At 41.0% G+C, this 26,469-nt stretch overlaps 2 protein-coding genes across 9 annotated transcripts in view; one reads left to right on the plus strand and one right to left on the minus strand.

Moving 5' to 3' along the window:
* Nucleotides 1-11,451, plus strand: part of KREMEN1 (kringle containing transmembrane protein 1) — a 37,303-nt gene extending 25,852 nt beyond the window's left edge. For 2 of the 6 annotated variants that reach the window (XM_074844226.1, XM_074844219.1), the window contains 4 exons: nt 721-1,053; nt 1,670-1,828; nt 3,684-3,768; nt 4,733-8,819. In XM_074844226.1, coding sequence (XP_074700327.1) covers nt 721-1,053; nt 1,670-1,828; nt 3,684-3,768; nt 4,733-4,895 — 740 coding nt within the window. In that variant the 3' untranslated portion in view covers nt 4,896-8,819. Of the gene's footprint in view, nt 1-720; nt 1,054-1,669; nt 1,829-3,683; nt 3,769-4,732; nt 8,820-9,090 lie in introns of those variants that run through there. The other 4 variants (XM_074844223.1, XM_074844222.1, XM_074844224.1 and 1 more) reach the window with 4 other exon arrangements.
* A 1,626-nt stretch (nt 11,452-13,077) lies between these two features.
* The window catches only part of ZNRF3 (zinc and ring finger 3), a 95,503-nt gene continuing 82,111 nt past the window's right edge, over nt 13,078-26,469 (minus strand). For all 3 annotated transcript variants that reach the window (XM_074844215.1, XM_074844217.1, XM_074844216.1), the window contains 6 exons: nt 24,189-24,320; nt 23,156-23,266; nt 21,792-21,959; nt 19,683-19,785; nt 17,141-18,886; nt 13,078-15,982 (listed from right to left, as the gene is read on the minus strand). In XM_074844215.1, coding sequence (XP_074700316.1) covers nt 15,939-15,982; nt 17,141-18,886; nt 19,683-19,785; nt 21,792-21,959; nt 23,156-23,266; nt 24,189-24,320 — 2,304 coding nt within the window. In that variant the 3' untranslated portion in view covers nt 13,078-15,938. The remainder of the gene's footprint in view (nt 15,983-17,140; nt 18,887-19,682; nt 19,786-21,791; nt 21,960-23,155; nt 23,267-24,188; nt 24,321-26,469) is intronic.

Raw genomic sequence — 26,469 nt, forward strand, 5'->3', positions numbered from 1 at the left:
TGAGAGGGTGTAAAGATGAAGCCAGACCTTTCTCAGTGTTATCTAATGCATAGACAAGAAGCAACAGGCACAAATTGAAGAACAGGAAAATCCATTTAAACATAAGGAAAAACTTTTTTTATGGTGAGGGTGACACTGAAAGAGATTGCCCAGAGAGGCCGTGGAGCTGCCATCCCTGGAGACTCAAAATGCTACTAGACAATGTCTTCTGCTTTTAGCAGGGGGATTGTACTAGACAAGGGAAGGGTCCCTTCCAACCTCAGCTGTTCTGTGAAGATTCATTTTTTCAATTTGATAAGGCTGTGAAGCAATTTCAGTAATTGAACAAGTGAGAGTTACAGTCACTGATCCTCTTGCCTGCCTGCCTGATGGGGATGGAGTAGAAGTCCCTGAATCAGTCATTTAGCTTTCATCCTGTTCCTTCACGGATGCAGAAGAGGGTACATGGTTACCTACAAGGACAAAGGATAGTTGCAGTATTCGAGATTGATACATAGGTCTTGGAGCAATCAGTGTGTCTCAAGCCAATGCAACAGAATAGCTGTGCTCCCAGTGCTGTTAAAGGTAAAGAATACCAATCTGAGAGACAGTGCATCCTGCTCAGGTAGCAAGTCTGTACCTTCAAGTCACATTTGAGTATTAGAATCTATGGAGTGCTAAAGCTATGCATAATGAATGTATAACCTTGTTTTTTCATTTTTCTCCCTCTCCTTTTCACAGCCCTTATTGGTGCCTGTGGAGGGAATTACACTTCTGCTACAGCTGTGATCTATTCCCCAGATTTTCCCGACACATACGGCACAGGCAAAGTCTGTTACTGGACCATACAAGTTCCAGGAGCATCTCAAATCCACTTCAGCTTTGCCCTTTTTGAAATCAAAGATGCTACAGATATGGTGGAATTGCTGGACGGCTATACCTATCATGTTCTAGCTCGTTTTAATGGCAAGAACCGGCCTCCCCACACCTTTAACATCTCTTTGGATTTTGTCATTTTGTACTTTTTCTCAGATGAAATCAATCAGGCCCAGGGGTTTGCTATCAGATATAGAGGTAAGAGGCTAACTTTGCCATTTCTACCTTTCAATGAGCTATTAAAGCATTTAATTCACACAGAAGATTTCTGAAGTAGCAAAAAAAGAGCAGATATTTTAACTTTCATGTCTACAAGTGTTTCATCTATCTTGTTGCCACTGCTCAGTGGGTAAAAGCTTCACTAAAATTTCTCTCATTTTGGAACATTCCAGTCAGCTATGTCATAAATAGATAAATTTAAATTTTCAAAAATTCAATCCTATACATACCTACCTGTCAAAATAGATTGGAAAATGACAAAGCTGAAACAAACCAAGAAAACAGTAGTCCATCTGCATCTTGGTTCATCTTGGCTCCTTCCAACAGTCTGTTCCACTCAGATCGAAAGTCATTAGGAGAAAACATTCTAGTCCTTGAGTTGTACCTACTGTTAAAATGAACAATTAGCTTCCAGAAAAATTATGAGAACCCCAACTTGGTGAAGTACAGGCTTTTTCTGGCATCAGACATAATCTGATTATTGGAGTTCTCCAAGTAAACCAGAGAGCAGCACATGTCTGTTTAAAAGCACAAAACAAAATCCAATTACACCTATTAAGAAATTGTTCTTGTAATCATACTGTTGCGTTTTCAGCTGTGAAGGACAATGTGCATCAAAACAAGATTCCAACGAATCAGACACTTTCAGAGAAGATAAATGAACAAGCAAATCTCAGCATCAATGCAGCCCGGTCATCAAAGATACTTTATGTCATCACAACCAGTCCAAGTCATCCGAGTAGCTCCATGCCTGGTAATATTACAAGAAAATGTGGAAACAGGAAAAACATTTTGCCAAGGCACAAACTAGAGTCACTATTTCCTTTGCTTCCTCCTCCACATTATCTGATCCACTGTGCCTCTTACTAATAGATGAATTTTCATTTAGTCTAATTACCACTAACTGTGCTGCTCTCATTACTTTTCAAAACTCATTTCTCAGCATAAATGAGTTAGAAATAGTGTGAAGGTGGTGAGTCCTTGAGAATGAAAGCACATGAGAATAAGATGTGAGTCAGAGCAGCCTCCTTACTAGAATCAGCTTCAGTAACCAGTGCATACCATAGAGGTGGCAAAAGGTGCTGAAAAGAGCAAGCTTTTGTAGAGTCTGGAAGAGCCTGAATGCTGGATGCATCCCAGTTATCCCAGTTCACAGAAGCTACAGCCATAATACAAAAAGGGCTAGATAAGCATGAAGCAAGTTAATGGGTGCAGGGGAGATGCCACCGAGAACTGTCATGTGTCTAAATAGTCACCTTCAAGACATCACTTCATTCAGGAAATTGTTGACTTGTAAATAATTGAAGACTGGAAATGTACTTTTGGTGAATTCACTACTGGTCCCTCCTATCTTTAAACGACCCTGGGCATCTGCTCTTATGTATCGTTGAAGCTGGGCCTTGATCACACTGTGGACACTCTAAGAGTTCTGTAGTCCTGAAGCTGTCTGCATTCCAAACGTGAAGCATGAGGACATGGCTGCACATGAGCTGCATATACCCGAACTAGCCGGGTTGCAGAACATGCCTAGCATTGTGGGCAGACATTCTGGCATTAGGCCCAGGCTAGCGCCCAAGTTACCACAGCTACATTTAAGCTGCCTAATGTTAAACTAGCTTGGGCATACCGACCTAAGATGAAAGTGCACCCTTGGATTTTACGCAGTTATGAAAATATTGTTGAATCATCATGAACAGTCAATGCTTTGAGGAAGGGGCATTGGATGCGAGGGAACTTATGCTTCCTTTTTTTGTTACTTGGAGCTTCAGGACTTCTGAAGGTGATGGCCTTTTTTCAGTTCTAATAATTCAAGGTCCTTGCATGGCTGTTCAGTGTACTAAATATGCCAGTTACATTCTAGTGCCATCCCTTTTCCCATCTCAACATGCTGTAGCCTCCCACTGCAAGATTATGGAAGTCCAAATGAAAAGTTGATCTAAAAATTTAGAAATCAGCTTCCTTTAAGCCCTCATCTCTTAAATAGTTCAAATGTTGCTAGGTGTCAGGCTGTTCTTTAAGTCCTGCTTGACTTGCTGGTACAACCAGAACTAAATTGAAATGTAAAATACAGTGACTAAGAGACTTCAGTATAAGGTAATAAAATAGCAGACCACAAATCCTGATCACCTATCTCAGTAGACTCTAGAAGGGAAAAAAAACCCCATACTTGGTGATTACTTACATAATTACTGATATAAAACTAGGCCATCTCCTTGCAAACAGTTACTACTGGTAGCATATATTCCAGTATGTTGTTTAGTCTTCTTTTAAATTTTAATCCGAGTCAGTTTTGATTCCTTTCCTAGCTAGTATTTAGGTAATTTTACTGGTATATGCTTTGGATTTTCCCAACTTCCAATTTTACAGGGAGCAGTCCTGCATGGGAAAAAACAGTTCTGACTGACAGTTACACAGTTTCTGCCAGTCTTTGCAGAAAATACTTAAAGGTTTAAGGCATCTTCAAACTACAGTTTTGGCTAAACAATCAGAAGGCTATGTGTTTCTTTTGTGCAATATTCTTACTTTAAAAACTGTAAGCAAATGAATGTACTAAGAGCTCCTCTCCTCCTCTCCCCTCTCCTTCTTCCTCCCTCTCCTCTTTTTTACAGAATGGACAATATATAGTCTCACAGCACTGCTCATCCTAAGTGTTACAGCCATAATAGCAAAGATATTTCTCCACATTACCATGAGGTGAGTATGAAGCAAAACTCTCCCCGGAGAATTGACATCTCAGCTCTGTACCAAACCTGGTACACTTCATTTCTCTGCCTTCTGATACTGTCAGATTGGTCATATTCAAAACCAAGTTATATATTACATATTTGTATCCTCATAAAAGATACTAAATAAGCACATTTTTAAACTTTCCAGTCAGTTAGGATAGCATTTGCTGCTAGAATATTTCTTTTGGTCTTGTTTTAATAAGATTTGTATTTTAAGGAATAAAAAGGTTTCTCATGCTGAGTGATGTTATATAGCAAAGAGGAAAATGTAATCAGACATCTAGCACTGGTGGGAAGAGGTCAAATTATGATAAAACCTCATCCCAGATTGGGGAACTGGGGAAAAAAGTTAAATATAGGCTAGTTAATACTTTTTTTTACTGAAATACTGAAAATGGTTCAAAAAAGAATCACAGAAATGAAAATCTGTATTATGGTGTGACAGTTAACCAGTATAATTTTTTTTGCCTATTAAGAACAACATAATTTTATTACTATATTTCTCTACACTTATACCAAGTAATTTTTGCGTCCTCCAGATGGATGCTCATTGGGTAAAATAATGGGGGAGTTATCAACAAATTATAAATGTTGAATATTTTATTTACATACCACAAACAGGCTTAAATATACAAGGAGGTTAATTTATATTAATAGCAATTAGTAATAGAATATGTACAGACCTCTTAATGACAGTGCTTTCATTAGGGTAGCAACTATTCTAGCAGCAAAATGCTTTTCCTTTGGTCAAGAAACAACCAACAGATGCTCCAAAAACTTATATAACTGTGCAGCAGGTAGAAGGAAAAGGTGTCACAGAGGTAGTGGAAGCTGCTAGCATTACCAGTGTATTACCAGTAATGCAGACATACTAATAACAGCAGCTTCCCAGGCACCTTAACACTTACAGTGAATTAACACTTGTTTCCTAGATCCCATCAGATACCATCTGCAACTGAAACAGAAGATTCCAGTGAGGTTACTACTGCTGGCGAGATCTGGAGTATATTTTACCAGCCATCCACATCGATATCCATCTTCAAGAAAAAGCTTCGAAGTCAACAAGATGATTGCAACCCACTAGTGGGAAACTGAAGTGTCTTTTATTTTAGAAGAATCGATCTTCTTAAAATCCAGGTGACTTGGGAATAATCTTTTTTCTCCCAATCTCATACTTGTTTTCCAAAAAGTCCATTTCCAAAGGCCTTTGAGTGACTTCGCCTCTCTGCTGTTCTCTTGGATATACTAGAGACAACAGATTTAATTGCGGCAATAGTTTTGAAATATCTGGTGCTCATCAAATCTGTAGGGCTATTAATTACTGCCTTTAAACCAATGCACTTAAAATACATGTAAAAACCTGTAAGATTCAAAATGTCCTGTACCCCTGACAAAGTAATTGAATGATTATCTGCAGGTTGAGGACTTATTGTGTCCTGCTTTCCTGTACCACTGTATTATATCAGGCTACTTTAGTCCCTTTATTCTCAAGGCTGAAGACAGAGGTAGATACTGATAACCTGTTCAGCTGCCACAGCAACCAGAGCTTATTGGCCTTATTGTAAAACATGTCTAAATGGTGCTATACAGTCAAATGGGAGTCAAAGACTTTGAGAAACTATCAGCCTGGTTGCCCAGTGCTCAGCTGTTTATACATTTTCTGTTTCTGTAAGCAGAGATGTACAAACAAAAATCAAATCACATTCAGGAGGCAAATACCTTGTGGAGTTTCAGCTGCAAATGTGAGTTTTGATGGAGTAATGCTTACCAATTGCATGAGCAATGAAGACTTTTTAAATGACTATGTCTGACCCATCATTCACTGATGATTATGACAATTTTGTTCATATTCACAGTGATCCTTTAAAAAACTGTTGTAACTCCAGTTTGAAGTCCTACATTCATTTTGGATATAAGCTTAAGGCTTCTTAAAGAAGTGGCCAAAGAAACTGTAAATCCATGGAATTTTTAAACAGTGAGGCTGACTAACACAAATTCTTACTCTGAAGTTAAAGATATTGATCTCAGCAGCCTGAGCGATTTACAGAGTTGTAGCCTGCTATTAACAACTCACCCATGCCAGGCTGTGCATCTAAACACGTTCGTAACAGTTGCCTTGTTAATTACCTGTGAGAAGAAAAAGTGTCTCCTTGCCTGCAAAATTAAACTGAACTGCATTTTTAAGATTAATGCCCTCAGTTGTCAAAGAACTAAAACATCAGTGGGGATCTGATCTGTGAAATAATTTCTTTTTGATTGCAACAGACAGCATTAACTACTTTTTCTCTTTAGTGGAATATCTGTCCACCTACGATACTCAGATTTCTCCTCCCACCACCAGGGATCAACAGTGAGTCTTTCAGCCTCAGCAAGATATTTAGGGAAAACTGACAATACAGAAGTCAGATAAATTGACTGAAAAAGTTTACTCAGTGAGCAGCTCCTCAAACTAAGTTAGAAGAAATTGAGTGAGAGCCATTAAAGTACAGTAATTCTGGTTAAGAGAAGAGGAATAAATATCTGTTTAAACATAAACCAGTGGTCTGTGTATACCAGACCTGCAGTCAGAGAACAACTATTAAATGCATCTACAGAAGATAACTAAGAGAAGTATGAAAATTGTCACTGAGTTTAAATTCATTATGTATCTGTTCTTCCGTTTTCAACATATAACCCTTTCATGTGGTCTACAGATTTCCTTGAAAAAATAGGGTGTCTAAGAGTTAAACAGTGAAACATCATGCCTTACTTGCCACTGTAGATCTAGTCTTTTACCTGAATTAATTCCAGCTCCATTTATATACCACAGATGAGTGCCAGAGACAGCTGAACAATACCACAATAAATGCTTTATAGAAACAAGACTTTACTAAGCCAGCAATTATGGCATTGTTTATATCAAAAAAATGGAATATCGTAGGAACATCTAGCACTTTCTTGCATGAGCTGCTGAAGAGGATACAGGAAAAGATAATTACAGTATCACCTAAAACCAAGACAGGATGAGTTGTAAAATACACTGATTATCTCTTATGTGTCCTCAGGTTGGACAAAAAAACATTATCTGTTTCAGACCCAACAAAAATTTTTAAATTGCCTTTTTAAGAGTCAGGTTTTGCATCATGCTGTGTAGGCAGAGAGTCTACCTCACAGATTTGTAGCAATACAAATTAGTTTGCTTCCTAAGCATGCTTAATTTGGTTCACTGATTAACCAGGAGAGAGTCAGAGTGTAAAGCTAGATCCTTAAGAGTTAAGTTACGAGTACATTGGGACAAAGCTTTGTTTAACTGCCTTATCAAATGTTCTTGAGCAGTTATACAGGCAAAGGGACATTCATAAAGCAGTTAGCTAATGCTGATAAACTGAAAAAAACATCAGGAGCACCCCATGACTGATTTCTACCTACTGCACAAAGAAAAAATACAGAACTGTTAAGCTTCTCTTCTTCAGTAAAGAGCTTAATTTCACTATAAAACTAGAGAAAGCCCATTATAAACAACAACAAAAGACTAATGCCACTAATGCAAAATCTAGAGAATTTAGAAACTGAGATTTTTGCATCAGTCCCTTAGCTCAACTATTTTTTAAATAACAAAATCTCATTTCGTGGGCCTTTCTTAGGGAATGCTTGTCCAATTTCTGTATGAAGACCCATAAAAACAGCAGTTATAGCAGATTAACTGGCCACGGCAACAATGAACGTGACTAAGCATAAGGTATTGGACAGTGCACAGATATACACACTGATAAAAGTATAGAGGAAATTGTTATGTTCTCCTTTCAGATTGTCTGATTCTACATACCCCTAATACTAGGAAACAGAGCAATAGATAGAAGTGCGTGGACAGGGTCCCTTCAATAGTGCTTGTTACTATACAGACCTGAGACCAGAAAGTGCAGGTAGATCTCTGCTGTGGATTTTTTCAAAATGTGGTGTGGTCACTCGCACTCCTAGTACAGAGACTTCGGTGGTATGGTGGTATGTGGCCAACATATATGTTATCCATTAACACAGCACTTTATGATCTTTGCTATAAGGGTTTGGGGAGAGAATGAAGAAAAGTCTGACATGCACAACTGTTGTAATCCCACATGATTCAGCATACAGAAATGCCCCTACAACACTAGCAGCTGAGTGCTGACAGCTGGAGGGCACTCAAGATGTCAATATTTACAGCATTTTCTTCAACAAATTCAAAATAGCTGCAGAAGAATAATTTGTTTGGAATTGTATATGAATGGCCTTCTGACCTCCCACCTAGCAGTTCCCTCAGCAGGCTGGACAGGCTGCAAACGTGACATTGGCCACAATTTCAAAAGCAACTGTTTTGACAACAAAACCGTCAGGAGGAGCTGCCTCCTCATATACACACATTCCAGCCCCTGCTCTGGCCCCATCCTCACTGTTGTGTTGGTACGACCAGCTGTGTGGTGGTGCAATAAACTGATCAGGTTAAGAATTACCATCGCTTTTTCTTCCCTGAGTTACTTTTAACAGAGGTGAGGTCTCTGATCTTGTTTATTGGGTGGTTGCACAGAGAGGTGAGCTAACACAGCTAAGCGGACAATAAGCCATAGGAAAAAAAAGAGTTGTCTGCCCCGGAGCAGGGGCAGTAAGTACTCGTGCTGGCACTGCCACCGTAGCAGTTTGTGAGCCTGCCTCCTTACTGTATGCAGCATGTCAGTTACAGTAGCCTACAGAATATGTGGACCTCAGGTGGAAGGGGGCCAGCTGGAGAAGTGGCCTCCCTAATTCAAAATCTACTTTTAAAACTAGTTTGTTGGCTAAATGATTTTATATGTACTTTTGTCTTAATATTGTTATGTTGGGGGGAAATAGAGACTGTGTTATTTAAAAATATGTGTGATATGTTATCATAGTAATATATATATTTATATATGTATAGGAAATGCATTATTTAATACAGCATATTATGCTTGTATCTTGCTAACATTTTATAGGAAGAAAAGATGTTAGTTTACACTCTGGGAAAAATAAATTTTCTATACACTGTAACCATAGAAAAAAAATCAAAGTAATCATTGGTATATATGATAGAAGAACACTGAGAAGAGGGTAACTCAGACTCAGTGTTGTGGCAGAATAGATGCTGATGAAACAGTTGCTTTAAGATACACTTTCCTCCTTTGAATCTCATTTCTAGCTTGTAATTGTATTAGGCTGTTCATCAGATTCTGCAAATTCATGTACATATACGCTCAGGACCAATTTAACATCAAACATGTCATCTGCTTTTTCAATCAAGTATTAACATGTTCTTTTTTAGGGTTTGTTTCTGCCAGATTTTCTGCAGCCAGTACAATGTTGAGGAGGTCTATCACACTGCTCATGCAGACAACCCAGTGGTACTGAAGAATTAAGTCTGTATTCCAAGTTCCCCTGGCAATAGTATAAATGGGAGATTTTCACTGATAGCCCTGGAAACTGCACTGAATCTGCAGCCTGTATGACTACAGGCCAAACACATCGGCAGACACTTGGCTGTCACTGAATGAGCATGACTAGCTATTCCAGTTTCATCTTCTGCTTAATAAGCCTTCTCAGGCAGTGGGAAGGACTGCCAACAGACTTTTCTAGTGCACCACTTTGCCCAAAGGAAGGGTGAACTGCATAAACAACTCCTGACAAATACTGGTCTGACTAGTTCTTAACACCTCGCAGCAGAGATATTTCACAATCTTCCAAGGAAATAATAATCCAGTGACAGTTTCCCCTGAATATTATTCTATACATTTATGAACCTTACCATTCTGCTACCTTGAGATCTTCAGAGTGAAAAATATAATTACCTTCAGACCACACAATTTTTTCTGTAACAACACCCCCCCCCAACACACATACATTTAATGCAACTCGTACATTCTGAACTCTACTGAGCACCTGTGCTTTGGGATGAAATTTGGCATTCTGAATTTCAGTCTCAGGACAACTTACTGTAAATCCAAAGGCTATCACATGAACCAAGTAAGACTGACAAGAAAACAGAATAAATCAAACTTGAAATGACTCACCACTGAAATATGTGCTGTGTTTATACGTGGTCATCCTGCATGCAGCAAATGGCTGCAAGTAATAATTTTAAAGAAATAAATACAGAGAATTTCTGCAGGAGGAGTTCAGCTAGTATAGCGAAAGTGTAGAGAAGCATTGAATAAAGGAGGGAAAAACTGCTGCAGTTCACCAGCAGATTACAGCAGGATTGTCTGCTGTGAAGAGAACGTTCAAGCTGAAAATGCTGAGAATGATTACATACAGAAAATAAGTTCTCCCTCTGAGAAGCAATTTCTGAGGTAACAGCAAATTGAAGTTTTCAGTTTACATGTCTTCAAACTGTTAGAAGTAACTATAACAATTCTTTCACTGTTTTCTCTACTAATTGCAGCAACATCTAATGCTGTTTCCACGTTCTTGCAAGATGCATCTCTCATTAATTCCTCCTTCTGAACAAAATAATGCTACGCTCTCTCAAATCTTCAGCTGCATTTTATGTAAACATCTGAATACCAGTGTCAGATATCAAAACTCTCTCCAGCTTTTCATGTCAGGACTCAAACCCTCATTTACTTTTAGAAACACTACTGTCACAGGGGATGGGCGTCCCCTTAGACAGGGGAAGTTACTCCACTCTCCTTTCTTGCCATTCAGGTACAGGGCCTCTTCTGTTTATTCTGGAAACTATTGCCTTTTTTTTGTTGTTTCCTAAGCAACAGTTTCAATCCCCATGAGGGAAATGTGTTCTTTATTCTGAAAGAGACACTTTTCTATGAAGTGTTTAAGTCACAGGAGCACGGTGCTTCCATCGCAAGATAAAGTATCTGGTTTCAGGTACACCGTTTTCTCCCTGGCCAAAGACTTAGGCCAGGCTCACTCCACACAGTATGAACACAGCCATCCTTTTAAGGACTCTTCACACTACCCAAGTAATAACCAATGTTACCTAACAGCTGTCATAGGATTTAACAGATGTACCCAATATCGCTACAGCAAAAATGAGATAGTGTTACAGAAACACCAAGTGTTACCGGAATGTACAGTCTCATTAAGAATAGTCTGCTCCTGCTTTTCTTGTTTTACCATATGGAGGTTCCACGCAGGCTTATAGTGCCCACAGGACTCTCATTTTACCACAGATTTGCTCCTTAAATATTGAACCTCAACAGTGAAAAGAACCTCCCCCTGCCAAATATCAAAATGTTAATTTTTGACAGAAAATTAATGACATTCAGTCATTAAAAAAAAGCCACAACAAAGAAGAGACAAGAATAGTGCGCGTGTGTGCGCACACAACTAAATACCACATTCAAGTTCGGCCAACAATCCACAACTGTCTGTCTCAAAGAGACAGAGTACGGGCTCACCAAGTATTCTGTGGGACAGCAAGGGTAAAGGTATGTCTTGTTCTTAAAAGCACAATCACCTCACGGTTTGCTTCAGAACAAGACATGAGAAAACAAAACAAAACACTATTCAGCAATAGCAAACCAGGGGTGAAGGGAGGGAGAGGAAGGAGACGCAGACGTGACCCCTCAACACAGGCATATCAGCCAAACACAGATGGCAAGTTTTGTGCTATTTTTAAGAACAATTGTTTAATGAACTAATCTGCAAATAAAATGCATATATATAATGACTGGCAATTACCAAGGTTTTGTTCACCAAGGAAAAAAAGGGCATGTACTTTGGTTGGGAAGCACTTGCTGGTGCTGCTTAACTCTCTCCTGCCTGTTGCTATTCCATTATCAAGCCTGTCTTCTCAGACTGACCAGGCTTTCCCACAGTACTTGAGATGAGGATGGTAAGTGATCCTTGTGCCACAAAGAGTCCAATGCAAAATGAAACTCTTCAGTTCAACCGTCATCCCAAATGTGGAGTTTTCACATATGAAACGGGGTTGGAAAGAAGTAAGACTCGTTTCTCAGCTGGCTGTGAAGTGACTGAATTGCAGTGTGCTTGAACACCCATGAGAGGAGGGGAAAGTCCAGGGAATTACCACGTGGAAAATCTCTGAGAGAAGGAAGAAACTGGAGGAGGAGACTGGAAAGGATTTTTTTACGTGTGCATATCACTGGATGGGAAATAAATAATGTATGGAGGCAAACTGTTTACACAATAACATATAAACGTATATTACACAAATACATACGTGTACACACACAGACACAGGTTGGTATCCACACACCTCCGAGCCCTTGTCTTTTGCTGTCTGCATAGACGTCTTTGGTCTAACTATGCCCTCTGCCGCTGGAAGAGCACGGCACAGCACTGATCTTCAGTGGGACCAGTGACTTCATGATCCCAGGCAAGGACTTGGATCTAGCTTGCCTATTCAAGCTATGATTTATCCAGTTGTATTCACCTGCATCATGCTGGCTCAGGCCTCGAAAGAGTTTTATTTCAGGACAATATTGTTACCTGAAATTAAACCAGAATTAAGTTCCCCTGCTACAAGGAACAGGCAGGTTCCAAACGAATGAGGATGCCTTCCAGCAGATGTGGAAGCTCCTCATGCGCCTGTAGGCTTCAGGGGCTTGTAAGACCTGCCCCCCTCCAATAACCAGGGTGCCAGATAAAGACCCAGGTGCTGCCCTGTTCGTTAGGGACTGCCACACCACAGACTCACCTTCAGTGCACTTCCTTCCCCGTTTCCCCTGGCAGAGCTCTTCACCCCATCTCTTCCACAGCATGTGCGGGTGCACCACTTTCCTAACCCTTCATTTTTCCTTCTGTGCCCTACGTCTTCTTCGCCTTCCTTCCTGTGTAATCTTTGTTTTCCCACAATTAATATACCAAGCTTCTCCCCTCCTCGACAGCAACATCAGCCAGATGTGACCAGGGGTGCTGAAGCAACAGGCAGCCCTCAAGTAACAAAATACAGGGTGAGACCACCTGGGGACAGTATGGAAGGCAGCTAAAACTGTCAAGTACTGGACTTACACTACACACAATACCAGGTTAAAAAAGTTAATTTCTGGTGGATATTCATCTGTGGCACTTGCTGAAAGTTGAATGGTCATGGGACAGAACATTATGGGTTGCTTCCACAAAGAAACACTTCTGAACTTTTTACCATGATCATTTTTGTTAGGCTCTGTATGTGTGTGCATGGTATGTACACACATGTATACACCTATTATTGTAAAAAAGGAAAAAATACCGTATATTACAGTTCATCTCAGTATATCTAGGACTGTATTTTGAGAAGCACAGCTATCCATGTCCTTTCCCCCAAAACAAGAAGGACAACTTCCACATGTATATGCAATAGAACTGTATTTTTGTGTGGTTTTTCCTTTTTTTTTTTTTTTTCTTTTCCTTTTTTTTAAATACAGACATTTGTACACTTTCTTACAAAACTGCAGGTAACTACAACTTTTCTTAAATCATTTTTGGTCGGCAAGTATTGTAAAATCTTTGTGTGCAATTATCATGTATTTACAGGGCCTCATGTTAGTGATTTTCATTGATTATTACAATAATGTCACACACTCTCAACATAAGACATGGCTTAAGATAAATATATTAGTAAATAAATATTCTGAGAACATATTTCCATAGATGAAATGTGCTGCTATACATATACAGAATATATACAAGATGTTTTCTAGCTTTTAAAACATTTTTAAAAATGGTAATGAAGGAGAAAGAGCCCTTTGACCATATTACAAATCTTTACAGCAAATTTTATACAAAACAATTTAAGTGCTATAAGATAACTTTAATTAAAAACATTTTAAATAGTGCCTCATGAGCCAAACACAATGAAAACTGTTTATGTAAGTAGTAAAAAGACATTTTGTTATAAAAACCTTCTACCACGGCCAGCTAGCCTGTAAGTCTGTATGGACATACAGGTAGCAGGGAATTAACTAGATGTTGAATACAAAACCGAACACAGAAAGCAGGTGTAGGGTACCTCTGTGGTAAGGCCTGCAGAGTCTGTTGCACTGGCAGAGATTTCCAGAAAATGTGAATGAGACCAGTACATCCAGGAACACCATGAGCCAGAATATTAAAATTTCTTTTTTATAACCACATTTTACCACAACATGCTGTGTAGTTATAGAGCATAATGCATCTCAGGTGGCCTTTAGATAGTGCCTCACAAAACACCAAGCAGAATAGCCAAGGTAGTGTATCACAGCTTGTACAATGCATTTCTTTTGAGTGGATGAAGGAGAAAGGTAAGACTTAAAAAAACAACCAAAGAAAAAAAGCAAACCTTTAGAGTTTATTCTCCCAACACTTACCACTTCAGTCATTCAGAGAATGAATAATTTTTCAATAAGCTTTATACACAGAAAATGTGTTTACTGGAATTCTTCTTCTGACCTTATACCCAGATATTGCCTTGCACTAATTCTCTGAACAGCTGGATTTTGGTGTTTGTTCATTTAAAAAGATTTAATGTGAATTCCTTTAAATAGAATTATTTTTTCCTAACTTACTGAATATAGAAAGTAAAAGTAAACAGATGAATGTATCTGTCATTTCTTAGATGTTTGCTTCTTTTAAAATGTTTAATTTGTGACTATAAAGCAGACAAGTTAACTTTGCTGGTTCTCACTATCAGCCCGGTGATGTCAAGGACATTACTTTGGCAGAAAATGTAACATGAGGTGTACATCTCTTTTTCATGTCTTTTAAGTATCTCCAAAGTGTACAGAACTCTGGACAAATCTTTTCAGAAGACTGGCACTGTGGGCATTAAATAATTAGTTTCCCTTTAGGAGAATTCCTGCTGTGAATACACCAGACAGGATGACACTGTGTCCTCAGGCACATGCAGCATGACAGGCAATTTAAACCACGCTACGGTAGCCTCTTACTCAGAAGCTGCTGTTTCCACAGGAAACAATTGCTATCAGAAGTGACGACATATATTATCTCATGATAACAAACATCCCCACTAGTACAAGAACAAGAACAAAAGTATGTGCCCAGGCTAATGGGGTACAGAGAGCGCTCTGTACACAAGACAAAAATGAAGCACATCTGGCTGGGCCCAAGAAACCTTTAAAACAGATCCATCTACAGAAGCTACATCAACCACAGCAAAGAAGAAATGATTAAATCAAGTCCCTCACTCTCCCACATGCACAAAAGGTGACAAGCACTGCTTCCCTTAGGCATGCCTGCAGTCTGTAAGGAAGTAAGACACCTCCTGACCCACTTCCAAAATGAGCCAGCCAAGCTGCAAGCCCCCTGCAAGCTGTTTTTCTGCATATGCCAGCATTCCTCACAGCCGTAACAGGGGCTACAGCTGCCTGAAAAACTTCCTATGGAAGGCAAGGTTCATTACCTACAAAGGTATTACCTTTTCCAAGCACTTTCTTCTAGCATGTTTGAGGGAGGAGTCCCCAGCATGCTTCACCAGTCAGAAGATACAAGGAGGTCCATGGTTTAGCAGGAAGCAAGGATGAGAACATTCTGAGCCACCAGTTTCCCTACCCTCACTCTGTTAAAACTAATCATAACGGCAGGAGACCCTTCTCAGCCAAACCATCAGAGCAGCATGAAAGGGGGAGGAGGGAAGAGAAAGGAGACAGTCCAATGCTTCACCTCCCTCAAAAGCGCTCATATAACTTGCTGGCTACTAGGATTGGCTACTAGGACTAGTCGGTATCTGAGCATCCATTCAGCAGCTGCATCCCTCTGGACTACTATATTTCAAGGTGCTATCTGGTTTCTAAGGCAGGTGTAGCCCTGAGCTTATCGAAGGCCTGACTCCTTTAAGTAGGAGATAACAGCATCTACACATAGCCTGGCTTATTTAAGACACCGTGTTACCTCTCAGCAAGAGCTGACACAGTCACTTCTAAAAAGAAAATATAAATAACACTTTGTCATTAATATAGAAATGGCACTAGAGCTCAGAAATGCTCCACACCATGTCCCACATGGGCTTTGCACACAAATGGAGGCCTGAAGGCTTCAGGCAAGAGGGACAAAGGAGATAATCAAGCTGATGTGGACTCAGAGAAAGAGGAAGTATGGGAGGGACTTCTCCACATTACCACTTTTGTGTGTTTGTCAAAGCTTAAAAAAAATTAAGTCCATGAGAATTTGGAGTCTCTGATAAGCTCTGCTTCTCCATCTGGGATCATCTGGACAGGTCTAGTCACCGATTTGGCTTCTCTCCAAGGGATGAGATCCAGCACCTGAAGGATAAAGAAAACTAAGGAACATTGCAACTTGAATACTGCATCCGGTTTTGGGGCCCCCAGAACAAGACATTGACTGACTGGAGCGAGTTCAGCAGAGAGCCAAGATGCTCAGAGGGCTGGAGCACTCACCCCGTGAGAAGAGGCTGAGGGCTGGGGCTTGTTCAGCCTGCAGAAGAGAAAGCTTTGGCAGCACCCCCCAGCAGCTCTGCAGTACCTGCATGGAGGTTGTCACAACGATGGAGCCAGGGTCTTCACAGTGATGCATTTTGGACAAGAGGTAAGGAGCTTAAGTTGAAACATGAGTTGTTCAGACTGGATATAAGGAAAATCTTTTCACCATGCGGGCAGTCAAGCACGGGAACAAGGGCCCAAAAGGGAGTGCACTCTACGTCCCTGGAGGTTGTCATGGCCTGACCAGATAAATGTAGTCTAATCTGACAAGCTGAATAACTCGGTCTGATCTCAGAGGTGGCTCTGATTTGAGCAGGAGGCTGGACTAGATGACGGCCTGAGGTCCCTTCCAACCTAGGGTATCCTACAATTCTATAAACATCCTTAAAAGCAGCCCTGGCAAGGCAGGTAAGGACTACCCCCTTCATTCTGCTAGCGGTTCTTAGTGTACAACAGCAGAGACTTTCCCACATATTCTTCTACAGCAATTCCAAACTTTTCACTCATTTTTTTTATTCTTCAGCTTGTCCGTCCCCTCCCAGCACTGCGGCCGTGCCTGCTTAGGCACCTTGCCACTGCTGCCACGACTGGCACAGTGTCCCTGGCTGTAGGAGCTCTAATGGGGGCCTGGTACTTGCAATCACTTTTTCCCTTCCCCGCAAAGGATGAGTATGAAAGCTCTTATCTTACTTAGATAAACATGTGAGGTACATGATAAAGGTGTTAGGTAAACACCTTAGATACATGAGTATGAAAGCTTTTATCTTACTTAGTAAACTATCATTTTCTATTCCTCTAGCTATGACCAAGTGAGCACAGGTAACAAGAGAATAGCTCTTCTGGGTGAAGGATTAGTCAATAACCTACTCTTATACAAAGGATGGCAATAAACTTTATGGCTGCAGGTACCTAGGAAGCTGGCAGCATTTCATAGGCTAGGACAGAAAGGTAGCGAGTAATCAAAAAAAGCACACATATTACCTGTGGCCATTGTGGTCGTCATCAGCTTCTGGGAGTTCGGAGTGGGATCGGGGAAGAGCATTCCAGCTTCCTCCTCCTGAGAGTAGTTCTGCCGCAGGAATGATGTTGCCTCGTAGCACACCTCCCTCTCGTCCTGTACCTCTCTGATACCTTGGCAGTGCAGGTAAGTATCTAGCTCAGGTGTTCCATCCCAGGAACTGCAGCCTCCTGTGTGGGTCCCTTGGCACTCTGTAGGTAGGATCAGCTCACAGTCTCTGTCTTCAGGAATTATGGGAATGCGTTGACCCAGATCACATACACCCTTACAACAGCTTGGCAAGGTGTCATCAGGAAGCGTGTACTGCACATTCACTGCATAGTCTTCTGTATAGCAGCCACCACCTCCACTGCCACTGTTGCTACTACAGGCTACCTGCTTCTCCTCATAGAAGCAGCAGGGCAACCCCTCGTACTTCACCCCATCTGTCCTATGCAAGTGATCTGAGTTAATACTGTACAAGCCCGGGGTGTTCCCTGACTGTGGTTCTATCCCAGGGCCACACGTCCCCCACAGCGGAGAGCTGAGGAAGAGCGCGCTACAGTCGGCCGTGCCGCTGCCAGGCTCCAGGGCAGAGTGCTGGAGTTCAAAGCAGCACGCGCATGCTTGCTCCACAAGCGGCCCCACTATCTCAGGATTCTTCCAGTTCCTTTTAACATCCAAGGCAGCACCAGGAGTGGCCTCGTGTCCTCCCTCTGAGGTAGTGCCATTTGGATCCCTGTGCTCCAGTGAGGAATTACTGCTGTAGTTCATATCCATGCTGCAGTTAGACAGTTGGTCCCCTGAGGAAGAAGCTGGCACAGGCCGGCAGTCAGCACCCACCAGACTGTGACTGTGAGCTGGAAGCTCGTCCTGGGGGGGGCCCTCCAAGAGAACAATTGCACCCCTGTTTGCGCCACCAACCTCACCCACTCGGCAAGGGCTCTTACTGCGGTAAACGTACGGGTCATAGTCACTGCTCAAAGAGCTGCGAAAGGTGGAGCAGCTCCCATAAACCCCTTGGTTGCTGACCTCGGTGCAGTCAACCATGGAATCACTAGAGGAGCAGTGGCACTGACCAGAGCTGCTGCTGCTGCTGTCGCTCCCAGGGCAGTCGGCCAAATACCCACTGCACACTGAACGATGACCATGATAGCAGCTGAAGCTGGAGGTACTGCCGCTCTCCAAGCGGGATGAGGGCACTACATGTACCACAGGAGGGAAAAGCATGCTGCTACCAGGCTGAAAGGCACGGGAAGGACCCTTTGAGGAAATGCCAGCTGGAAGCTGTCCATCTTGCTCAGGGTAACTAAGGCCTTGGAAGTAGTAGTGCTGATACATGGTCTCATACTGGGAAAAGCACGCCGCTTTGGAGAAGTTGCGTCCACCAAACTTGGGTCTTCGGAAGTTGTGAGCTGGAGAGTAAGCCCTATGCTCCAGGCTACAGTGATGCGTGTTTAAAGCATGGTCCAAATGAATAGGCTGGTAACTTCGGATATAGGCTGGGGACGGGGCTTGGTAGAGGCTCTGTTCACCATGTCGCTCGACTGTAAGTACTGTGATAGGGTTTCCGTGAGGGTCCATGCTTGTCCGCGTGGGATACGCTGTTATCTGGTTGGCTCTGTGCACTCGGCCTGGGTAATGGACAGGCAGAATCACCCTCTGCTGCCGGCTGCGTGCTGGGTTGATGGATTCCAGGCAGACTGAACCTGCATTTCCCTTCTTCTGTTCTGAATGAGAGAAATAGGAGTGGAGAAGCAGAAGTAGGAGGGAATAAAAGGGAAAATATTTTATGCAAGACAGAAGGATATTTTGTTCTGAATTTCATTACATTATGCACATAACAGAGTTTTTTTTAAAAGGCAACAACTTTTTACACAGAAGGAAAAATAACAAAACGAAGTGAGTCAAGAGCATCTGCCTGGAAGCCTTTGAAACACAACTGTATTCGCTTAAAAAGGAAAAGGAGTGATTTCAGATACTGTTTTCATCCATGCAAAACCTCCTGCTTACACAGTATTCTTGATCTTGCAGGTTAAGAACAAGGCTGGCAGTCATTGCCTGAGTTTTCACTTTATACATTATTTTACATTAAACGTGTATTAATAGAAAACTTTTTCAAGACAGAGGAAATGGAAGGGGGAGAGGGCAAGTAAGGGAAACCACATTCCAAGGTACACCACCACGGAAAAATAAAAAACAATACATAGTCTTTTCTTTATAATTACCAAGAGAAAACATACCCATCTATTATATCTATTTGTCCTCCTTGCATTCAGAAGCTGACCAATGCTGTCCTCTGCTGGGCATCGCACCCAGACCGAGAGAAAACCAGGGACGTGACCTGTTACTCCAGGGCACGCAGTCTTTTTTGAAGAAGTTAGTCCTAACTGTCTCTAGGGTTGTGTTACAATAAAGACTACCAGCTCTGTGGAGATTTACAAACAGGCAAAATTTCTGTTTCATCTTGTAAGCTGTTAAGCCCGAAATGGACGACACAACAGAGCACCCGACTGCAGCACTTACCTATGATGTTATGGCGGCAGTGAGGGCAGGTATGATGCTGCAGTAGCCAAGGATCCACACATTTCTTGTGAAATCGGTGAGTGCAGGGAATGACACGCAATTCCTACAGGAACAGATGAAGGAACATGAAAAAGTACTCCTTCCTAATGAGTGAATTTTTCACAGCTTATTCCTATTTTTTTCAACCTAGCTATAAACGAATCAATTCTTAGTCTCCAAGTGGTAAGAAGGAAGAAAATGCCATCTGTTCAACACAGCCAAAAGCACAACAGCCAGCGATCAGGTGTCACTAAAACAATAGGCTGCAGGCACGTTAGAACTCCATGCAGATATGCTACATTTCTTTAGGACAATTTAAGCTGTGTGTCCCTATGACCTAACACCTTGAAGGAGCCCATTGTTACAGTTTTCCTTGATGTATTAAATAAACTTAAAAAAAAAATTTATCAATGAGTCCACTTAATGATGCATCTTGCCTACAACTATTAGCAATCGAAAACACTCAGGGAAAAGCAAAATCAACACAGCGTATATGATACTTTTCCCCTTGCCCAGCACTCTCATCCTTCAGCTATTATCTGTTTACAGGACTTCCTGAGCTGGATATCTACCAGTTCAGAACCTGTAACAGATCTTTCTCCCGAGTACTGTTCAAGTCTCCCCATGAGCTCAAGTTCTGGATTTGTAACATGCTTTGGCAGGAAGTTCCACAGAGCTACTACCTGCTGGTGGAGAAACACCACATTTTGATCCAGATTGAATCCTAGCAGTTTCATTTAATTGCACCCAAACTTGTATTGGAAATAAATGAATGCCTTATTCCCGTTCATGCTCTCCATTCACCATTTTGTACTCACTCTGCCCCCAAGTAATCTAGGACTAAACAGTCCTTAGCCCAGTCAGTCATTTTTTTGTACAGAAACCATTCCAAATCTTTGATCACTTTGAGACTGCCCTTTTCTGAAGCACCTTCATTTCCAACGTATCTTTTGTGAAATGAGATCAGAAGTACACACAGTACTCAGAGAGCATGACTGACCTTACACAGTGGTGCAATTATGTTTTCTGTTCAGTTCTCTAGACTTCCCTGTCTCATTTCTAATATTTGATTTGCCTTTTTGACTGCCACAAAGCACTGATCTGCTTTCACAAGGCTATCTAAACCAGCTTCAAGATCTTGCTCCTGAACAGTAATACTCACCTCATAACCCATCACTACTACATGTGAAGCTATTCCCTATGTGTATCACTTCATGCTGAAGTTCATGCGTTGAATTTCCTGTCCAGTCAGTTTTGTACAGCCCTTCTGAGGTTCTTGTCTGCCTTCATCCTTGCTACTCTGAATAATTTCCCATCAGCTAACTTCATTAACTTTCTGTTCGTAGCTTGTAGCACTCAAATACTGCAGCTGGTATTTTCTGTTGCCTTAAAAAATGATGAATCATTTCAAAATGAAATGTCCTCAAATAATTTTTTTATATGAAAGTTCAAAGCTGTGATCATTGACTGCCTCTATTCTAAGGAGCCTATTTTCTATTTCATCCTTTCATTGCTTCCTCTGGGTAGAACTGTGTCACAGAAGGCAAGCTCTAACATCAATGCAGCGATGGTAATTGAGAAGTCAAAAAACGGTTCCTGAACCTTTTGGCATCACATCCTTCTCCTCCTCTGGTTTCGCAGCAGTGCTACATACCTGACATTTTAAAGACAAGGTGCCATCAAAGCTTGAGAAGTGAAACACAAGTTGTATCCCTTATGTCCAACCGAGCTTGTGTGCACCATCACCTTAGCACACAATTTGTTAAAAATACCCAGAGAACTAAATGCTGAGGTAACCCTGACTTCTTTATGAGTTCTTCCTCAGAAAAGCAACTTGATGGACGTAGCGACTTGCAGAATGAGATCTCTCACTTTGTAGTATGCAGAAAAGCCCCCGAGATTTCTTTGGGAGCTGCAGAATACAGTTGAGGCTGAGCCGGCTACTCAATGCAATCAGTCTGGCAAGCAGCACCACCTCAGTACACAATGTACCCAGCAGCCACGGACCACAGTGCTAAAATAAACCAGCTACGTTCTCAGCCCATGTTGAAGAAACCATTTATCCTTTACCTCCCCATCAATGTACTTCTCCAAGCAGATGGCACAGTCAGAGGTGGAGCTGCTACTGAGCGTGTCCAGTGCTCCACAGCTACCCTCCCGGTGTCCCTTACTTTTGGACTTAAACTTCCTGGTCTCCATTTTTTCCAGTGCTTGCACTGCAAGCCTGTTCATGGAATTCTACAACAGAAGAAAGAGAGAAAAAAAAAAGGCAACATTGATGCATAAGGTACTATAGTGTAGTAGCAGAGAAACACCACTGTATCAAATTAATGTATCCTACAGAAACACGCCACGCCCAGACTAACCTAGGATTTCATAAATCAGGCAGAGAGAAGGCTAATTAGAATTTAGATCAGAAGCCTGATGAAAAGAATGTACGCCACATGCAGAATGATAAGCTACTTTGAATCAAAACGGGATGAAGGTGCTGACAATGGAATACCCTGCAACTGCGCAATTGATGGGCAGCAGCAACTACTCATGGCAACATAAAAGACTTGGCCAGGAACTTGTTTTGAACTGTCAATATTGACTGTAATGCCCCATTATACTGTTACCACCATATTACCAGAAGCAATACTTCAGAGGGATTAAAATGAAATGTTACTAAATTAGCTGTATTATTCCCCCCTCCCCTCAAATTTAATCAATAACAAAGTTTTGGAAGGCAGTGGGTTGTTTTCGTTTTACTGTAGAATTTATCATCCCCCTTTTTAACAGTTTTTTTAACACTGCTGTTGGCCCATTAACATCTCTGTATTCCTACTCAATATGTCCAAAGCAAGAGTCCTAAGCATCTACAGTGCTTTGCATTCCTTTTACGTGTATATACACTGGGCAGTTTACAACTACAAACTTCAGAGTCCACTAGCTTCCCCTTTCATGTTTGACAGGACAAACTTCAAGTATCTCACCTAGGATTTCTCCTAAACAAACTTTTTACCTCCAAACCTCTGCCATTAAGAATCAATAGATGTTACTCTATTGAAAAGAGTTGCAATTTATTTTCAATCCTGATATTCTCTCCACGATACAGCAACAAGAGCTTGGACTTCTTTAGAAATACACCAGTGCTACTGACAATCAACCTCTGAACAACCAGAAACTGTATTCCTTGGCAATGGCTAAACAGACTGCCTCCGTACTCTTTTCATTTGAGGATTTAATTGAATGAACATCGCAGGTCAATGTAGATCTCCTTTAAAGACATTTCCAATTTTTCCAAAGGCCTACATCCATGGATAAAACCCTTCCTACAAAGATGGCTATTGTAAGTCAGTGTCCAGCATTTCCAAAAGTAAAGAGCATATTCTAGGACAAAGTATGAGAAGCTAACCTTCAGCATTCAGTGAATACCCCATTACCGCTCTTACCTGACTACGTCGCTGTTTCAGTTTGATCTTGACAAGAAGAACGAGGCAAACAAGAGACACAACCACAAAGAAGGCCAGGAAAATTCCCATATCAAAGTACTCAGTGGGTTGCTTAAAAATTAAAACAAAAATGTTATTCTTCCTTTCTTTAGATCATACTCAGATCTGTTGTTCCTTTCTCTTCCCTACTTTCTCAAGTGCCAAATGGACACAGTCACAAAGTCAAAAGTACACACTGTTCATTAACTAGGATTCTATGAGACAAAACCTGGGTTTCGTATGTCACTGCAAGTGAATGAAATAAACAGAATGCCAGTCACAAGATGTCACATTTACAGTGTCTCTGGACCGATTCCACAAAACCCAGGTTTTTTAACTGAGTGAATCAGACTAACACAAATTTTCATGATTTATTGGTTTGCTTGTATACTTAAGTGAGTGAAAACCAACATTTGCATTTTCAGTGAATGGTCAGCTTCCCAAATACTTTTCTTAACAGAAGAATGCCATAAAAATGCAACAAAACCAAAGTGGTAACTGGGACATGAATGACCTCTAGCTTTGTTCTTCTGTAAACTACATGTAGAGAGCGTTCAAAAAAACCTCTAGAAAAATTATTTTATAATTACAAATATCAGGTACCAAGTAATTAACCCATATTTAAAGTACCACACAGAATTATTTGTTAACACAGGGCAGACCACCTTACAAATCTGAACTATCAGGAGTGTGCAGTAATTAAGTTATTTAACAAAGAAAAAGGAAAATTTCTATTATATAAAATTTTTAGCCATTTATATATTCAAAAGGATCGTTATGAAAGACAACAGATGCCACATCGTGGATTCTATACTTACATCAAGTGTAGCTGCTTGTCCACAGCGCAGTTGCTCAATTTATTTAGGTTAACAGAATTTCACATGTATTAATGCTCATGGGGAGCAACAAAACATCTCCACACTCCGTGCAGTTAGCAAGCACTGCATGAACTAACAGCAATGTAATACCTAGATAAAATTTCTTAAAGTCTCACCCGTGGGGGGCGATGCTGAATCCTTGCTCGTGCCACTTTCTGCTTGTTAACTATGTTCATTAGCTTGACAGCATCAGCACCCTTCACATAGACCACTGGTCTCTTCAGAGGGTCCTCTGAACCCTGGTTCAGCTAGAACAACAACAAAAAAAAAAAATCTACTCAAAAGGCACATTTCAGGAAAACTACCTCTTACCTCTTCTTTTGGACAATGGAGAGAAGAGTAAAGGAATACGAATGTGGAATCAATTCAAGCACCAATTGTTCTCTTCTAGCATACACCTTCACTTAAGTATTCCACAGAGTTAAACCTGAATTAAACTTTTGACTTAAGTTGCTTTTTTTTACTGACCAAAATGAAGATTAAGGATAAGCAAATGTTATTTCTGAACAGCAGATTTAACTTAACCTAACATTATGTGCCAGTACATACATTAATACTGTGATAAGTTAAATCTCATAATGAAGAAAAGTAAAAATCTGCACACTCAGAAAAATTGGCCTTGCTATATTTTCAGAACCTTTTGTTATTTCAGCTTTGTAGTTATATTATTCACATACAAATTTCTTCAGCTTTCTGAACAATCTCATGTCAGAGTCCTGTCTGTCAGGCTCTTTGTACCGAGTGAAAGTCTGTAATTTCTGCTGTTTAACTCAGCAAATCCATTCAAGCAGCTATTTGCGTTCTAGCAACTACTAGAGCTATTGATTGCAGGATGAGGACCTCAAAGACTAAAGCATATGAGTAGATTGCTTAATTCACCCTGAAACTTCCTTCCAGGTCCAGGTAAGTTTTTCTGAAAGGACAAATCACAGAATCAGAAAATAATATGGGTGGGAAGGCACCTCACAAGTCCAACCTCCTGGTCAAGGCAGTGTCAACTATGACATCAGACCAGGCTGCTCAGGGCTTTATCCAGTCAGATGTTGAAAACCTTCAAGTGTGGAGACTGCATAACTTCTCTGCCCAACAAATCCAGAAAAAAAAAAAAAAAAAAATCTAATAAACTATATACCTGAGAGGGGAATAAGACAAGAGAATTGTTCTGTTACAAAATGGCACCAACATGATAAATTCATAGAGCTTATTCCAATCCACAGGAAAAATCCTAGTATAGAGGCTAGTTGATACAAACCATGAAGGCACTGACAAGCAGACGGAAATGGTACAGGGGAAAGGAATCCGATGACAGAAGCATGAGCAAACTGAACAAGAATAGTGTATGGCACAGATACCATATCTACACTGTTGATACTACCTGTTATAAAACATGTAGAAATCACCAACTGACTGGGGTCTATCATCCTGCTCTACTTAATCTGTCCAGATAATGGTGACAGATTTCACTGAGACTTTAAAACAGATTCTTCCTAGTATTTGACTGGGCTTCTGAGAACACCGATCAAACTATTTTTAAGACAGATGTCTTTTGAAGAGCTAAAAACTAGCTGAAGTACTTGAATCCAACCAGGAATCCTATGTGTCTACAAGGCTTGCTGGCCTAAGGCCAAATCCAATTACTGTCCATACGTTCCCAGACACATATTCTCTCTCAAGACTTCTTGTCTAAGAAAGAATTCACCTGATTCCTCAGTAGCTTTCGCACACTGCCAGACTCTTGCTAAACATGACGCTCTGGGTGCTGTTACTCCTCTTCAAACTATGCAAAAGTAAAACTAAGAAACAAATCAGACTTCACAGAGCATTTTCATTCTTAGCCTACAGCAGAAGACACTCAGGTCAATGGGAATAAAATCCACAAAATCTGTATGTAAAGCCCTTTCATTTGGTAGCAATTCTGCTACCAAACTGTCTGAGGACAATTCTCCTCCTGGTCAGGCCCACTTCCTATTTCTGTTCATCAACTGGCAGGAAGGATCTTTCATAATACTCCACTCCTTCCTTTCAAAGCTTTCTCTCTTAGTTGTTCTATTGCTTGGTAACAAGCATAACTGGGAAAGCTTCCTAAACAGCTCCCCTCAGCATCTTAGGGTACCTCCATGTGAATCAAAGATACTCCAGATTAACTCGTGTCTGTTTTAACTCCATTGTTATCCATCTGTTGTTTTCCACAATTCCACTGTCAGTGCCAAAATGATATTTATTCTAAAGACAGATTAATTAGTATCCCCTTGTATTGGGTTTGTGTGGTGGGGTTTCCATAGTGGGGGAGGGGCTATAGAGGTGGCTCCTGTGAGAATTTGCTAGAAGCTTTCCCGGCTCCCAGTCAGACCTGCCTCCGGCCAAGGCTGAGCCAATCAGTGACAGTGGTAGAGCCTC

The sequence above is a fragment of the Strix aluco genome, chromosome 18 (genome assembly GCF_031877795.1).
Source record: "Strix aluco isolate bStrAlu1 chromosome 18, bStrAlu1.hap1, whole genome shotgun sequence".
Classification (NCBI taxonomy): domain Eukaryota; kingdom Metazoa; phylum Chordata; class Aves; order Strigiformes; family Strigidae; genus Strix; species Strix aluco.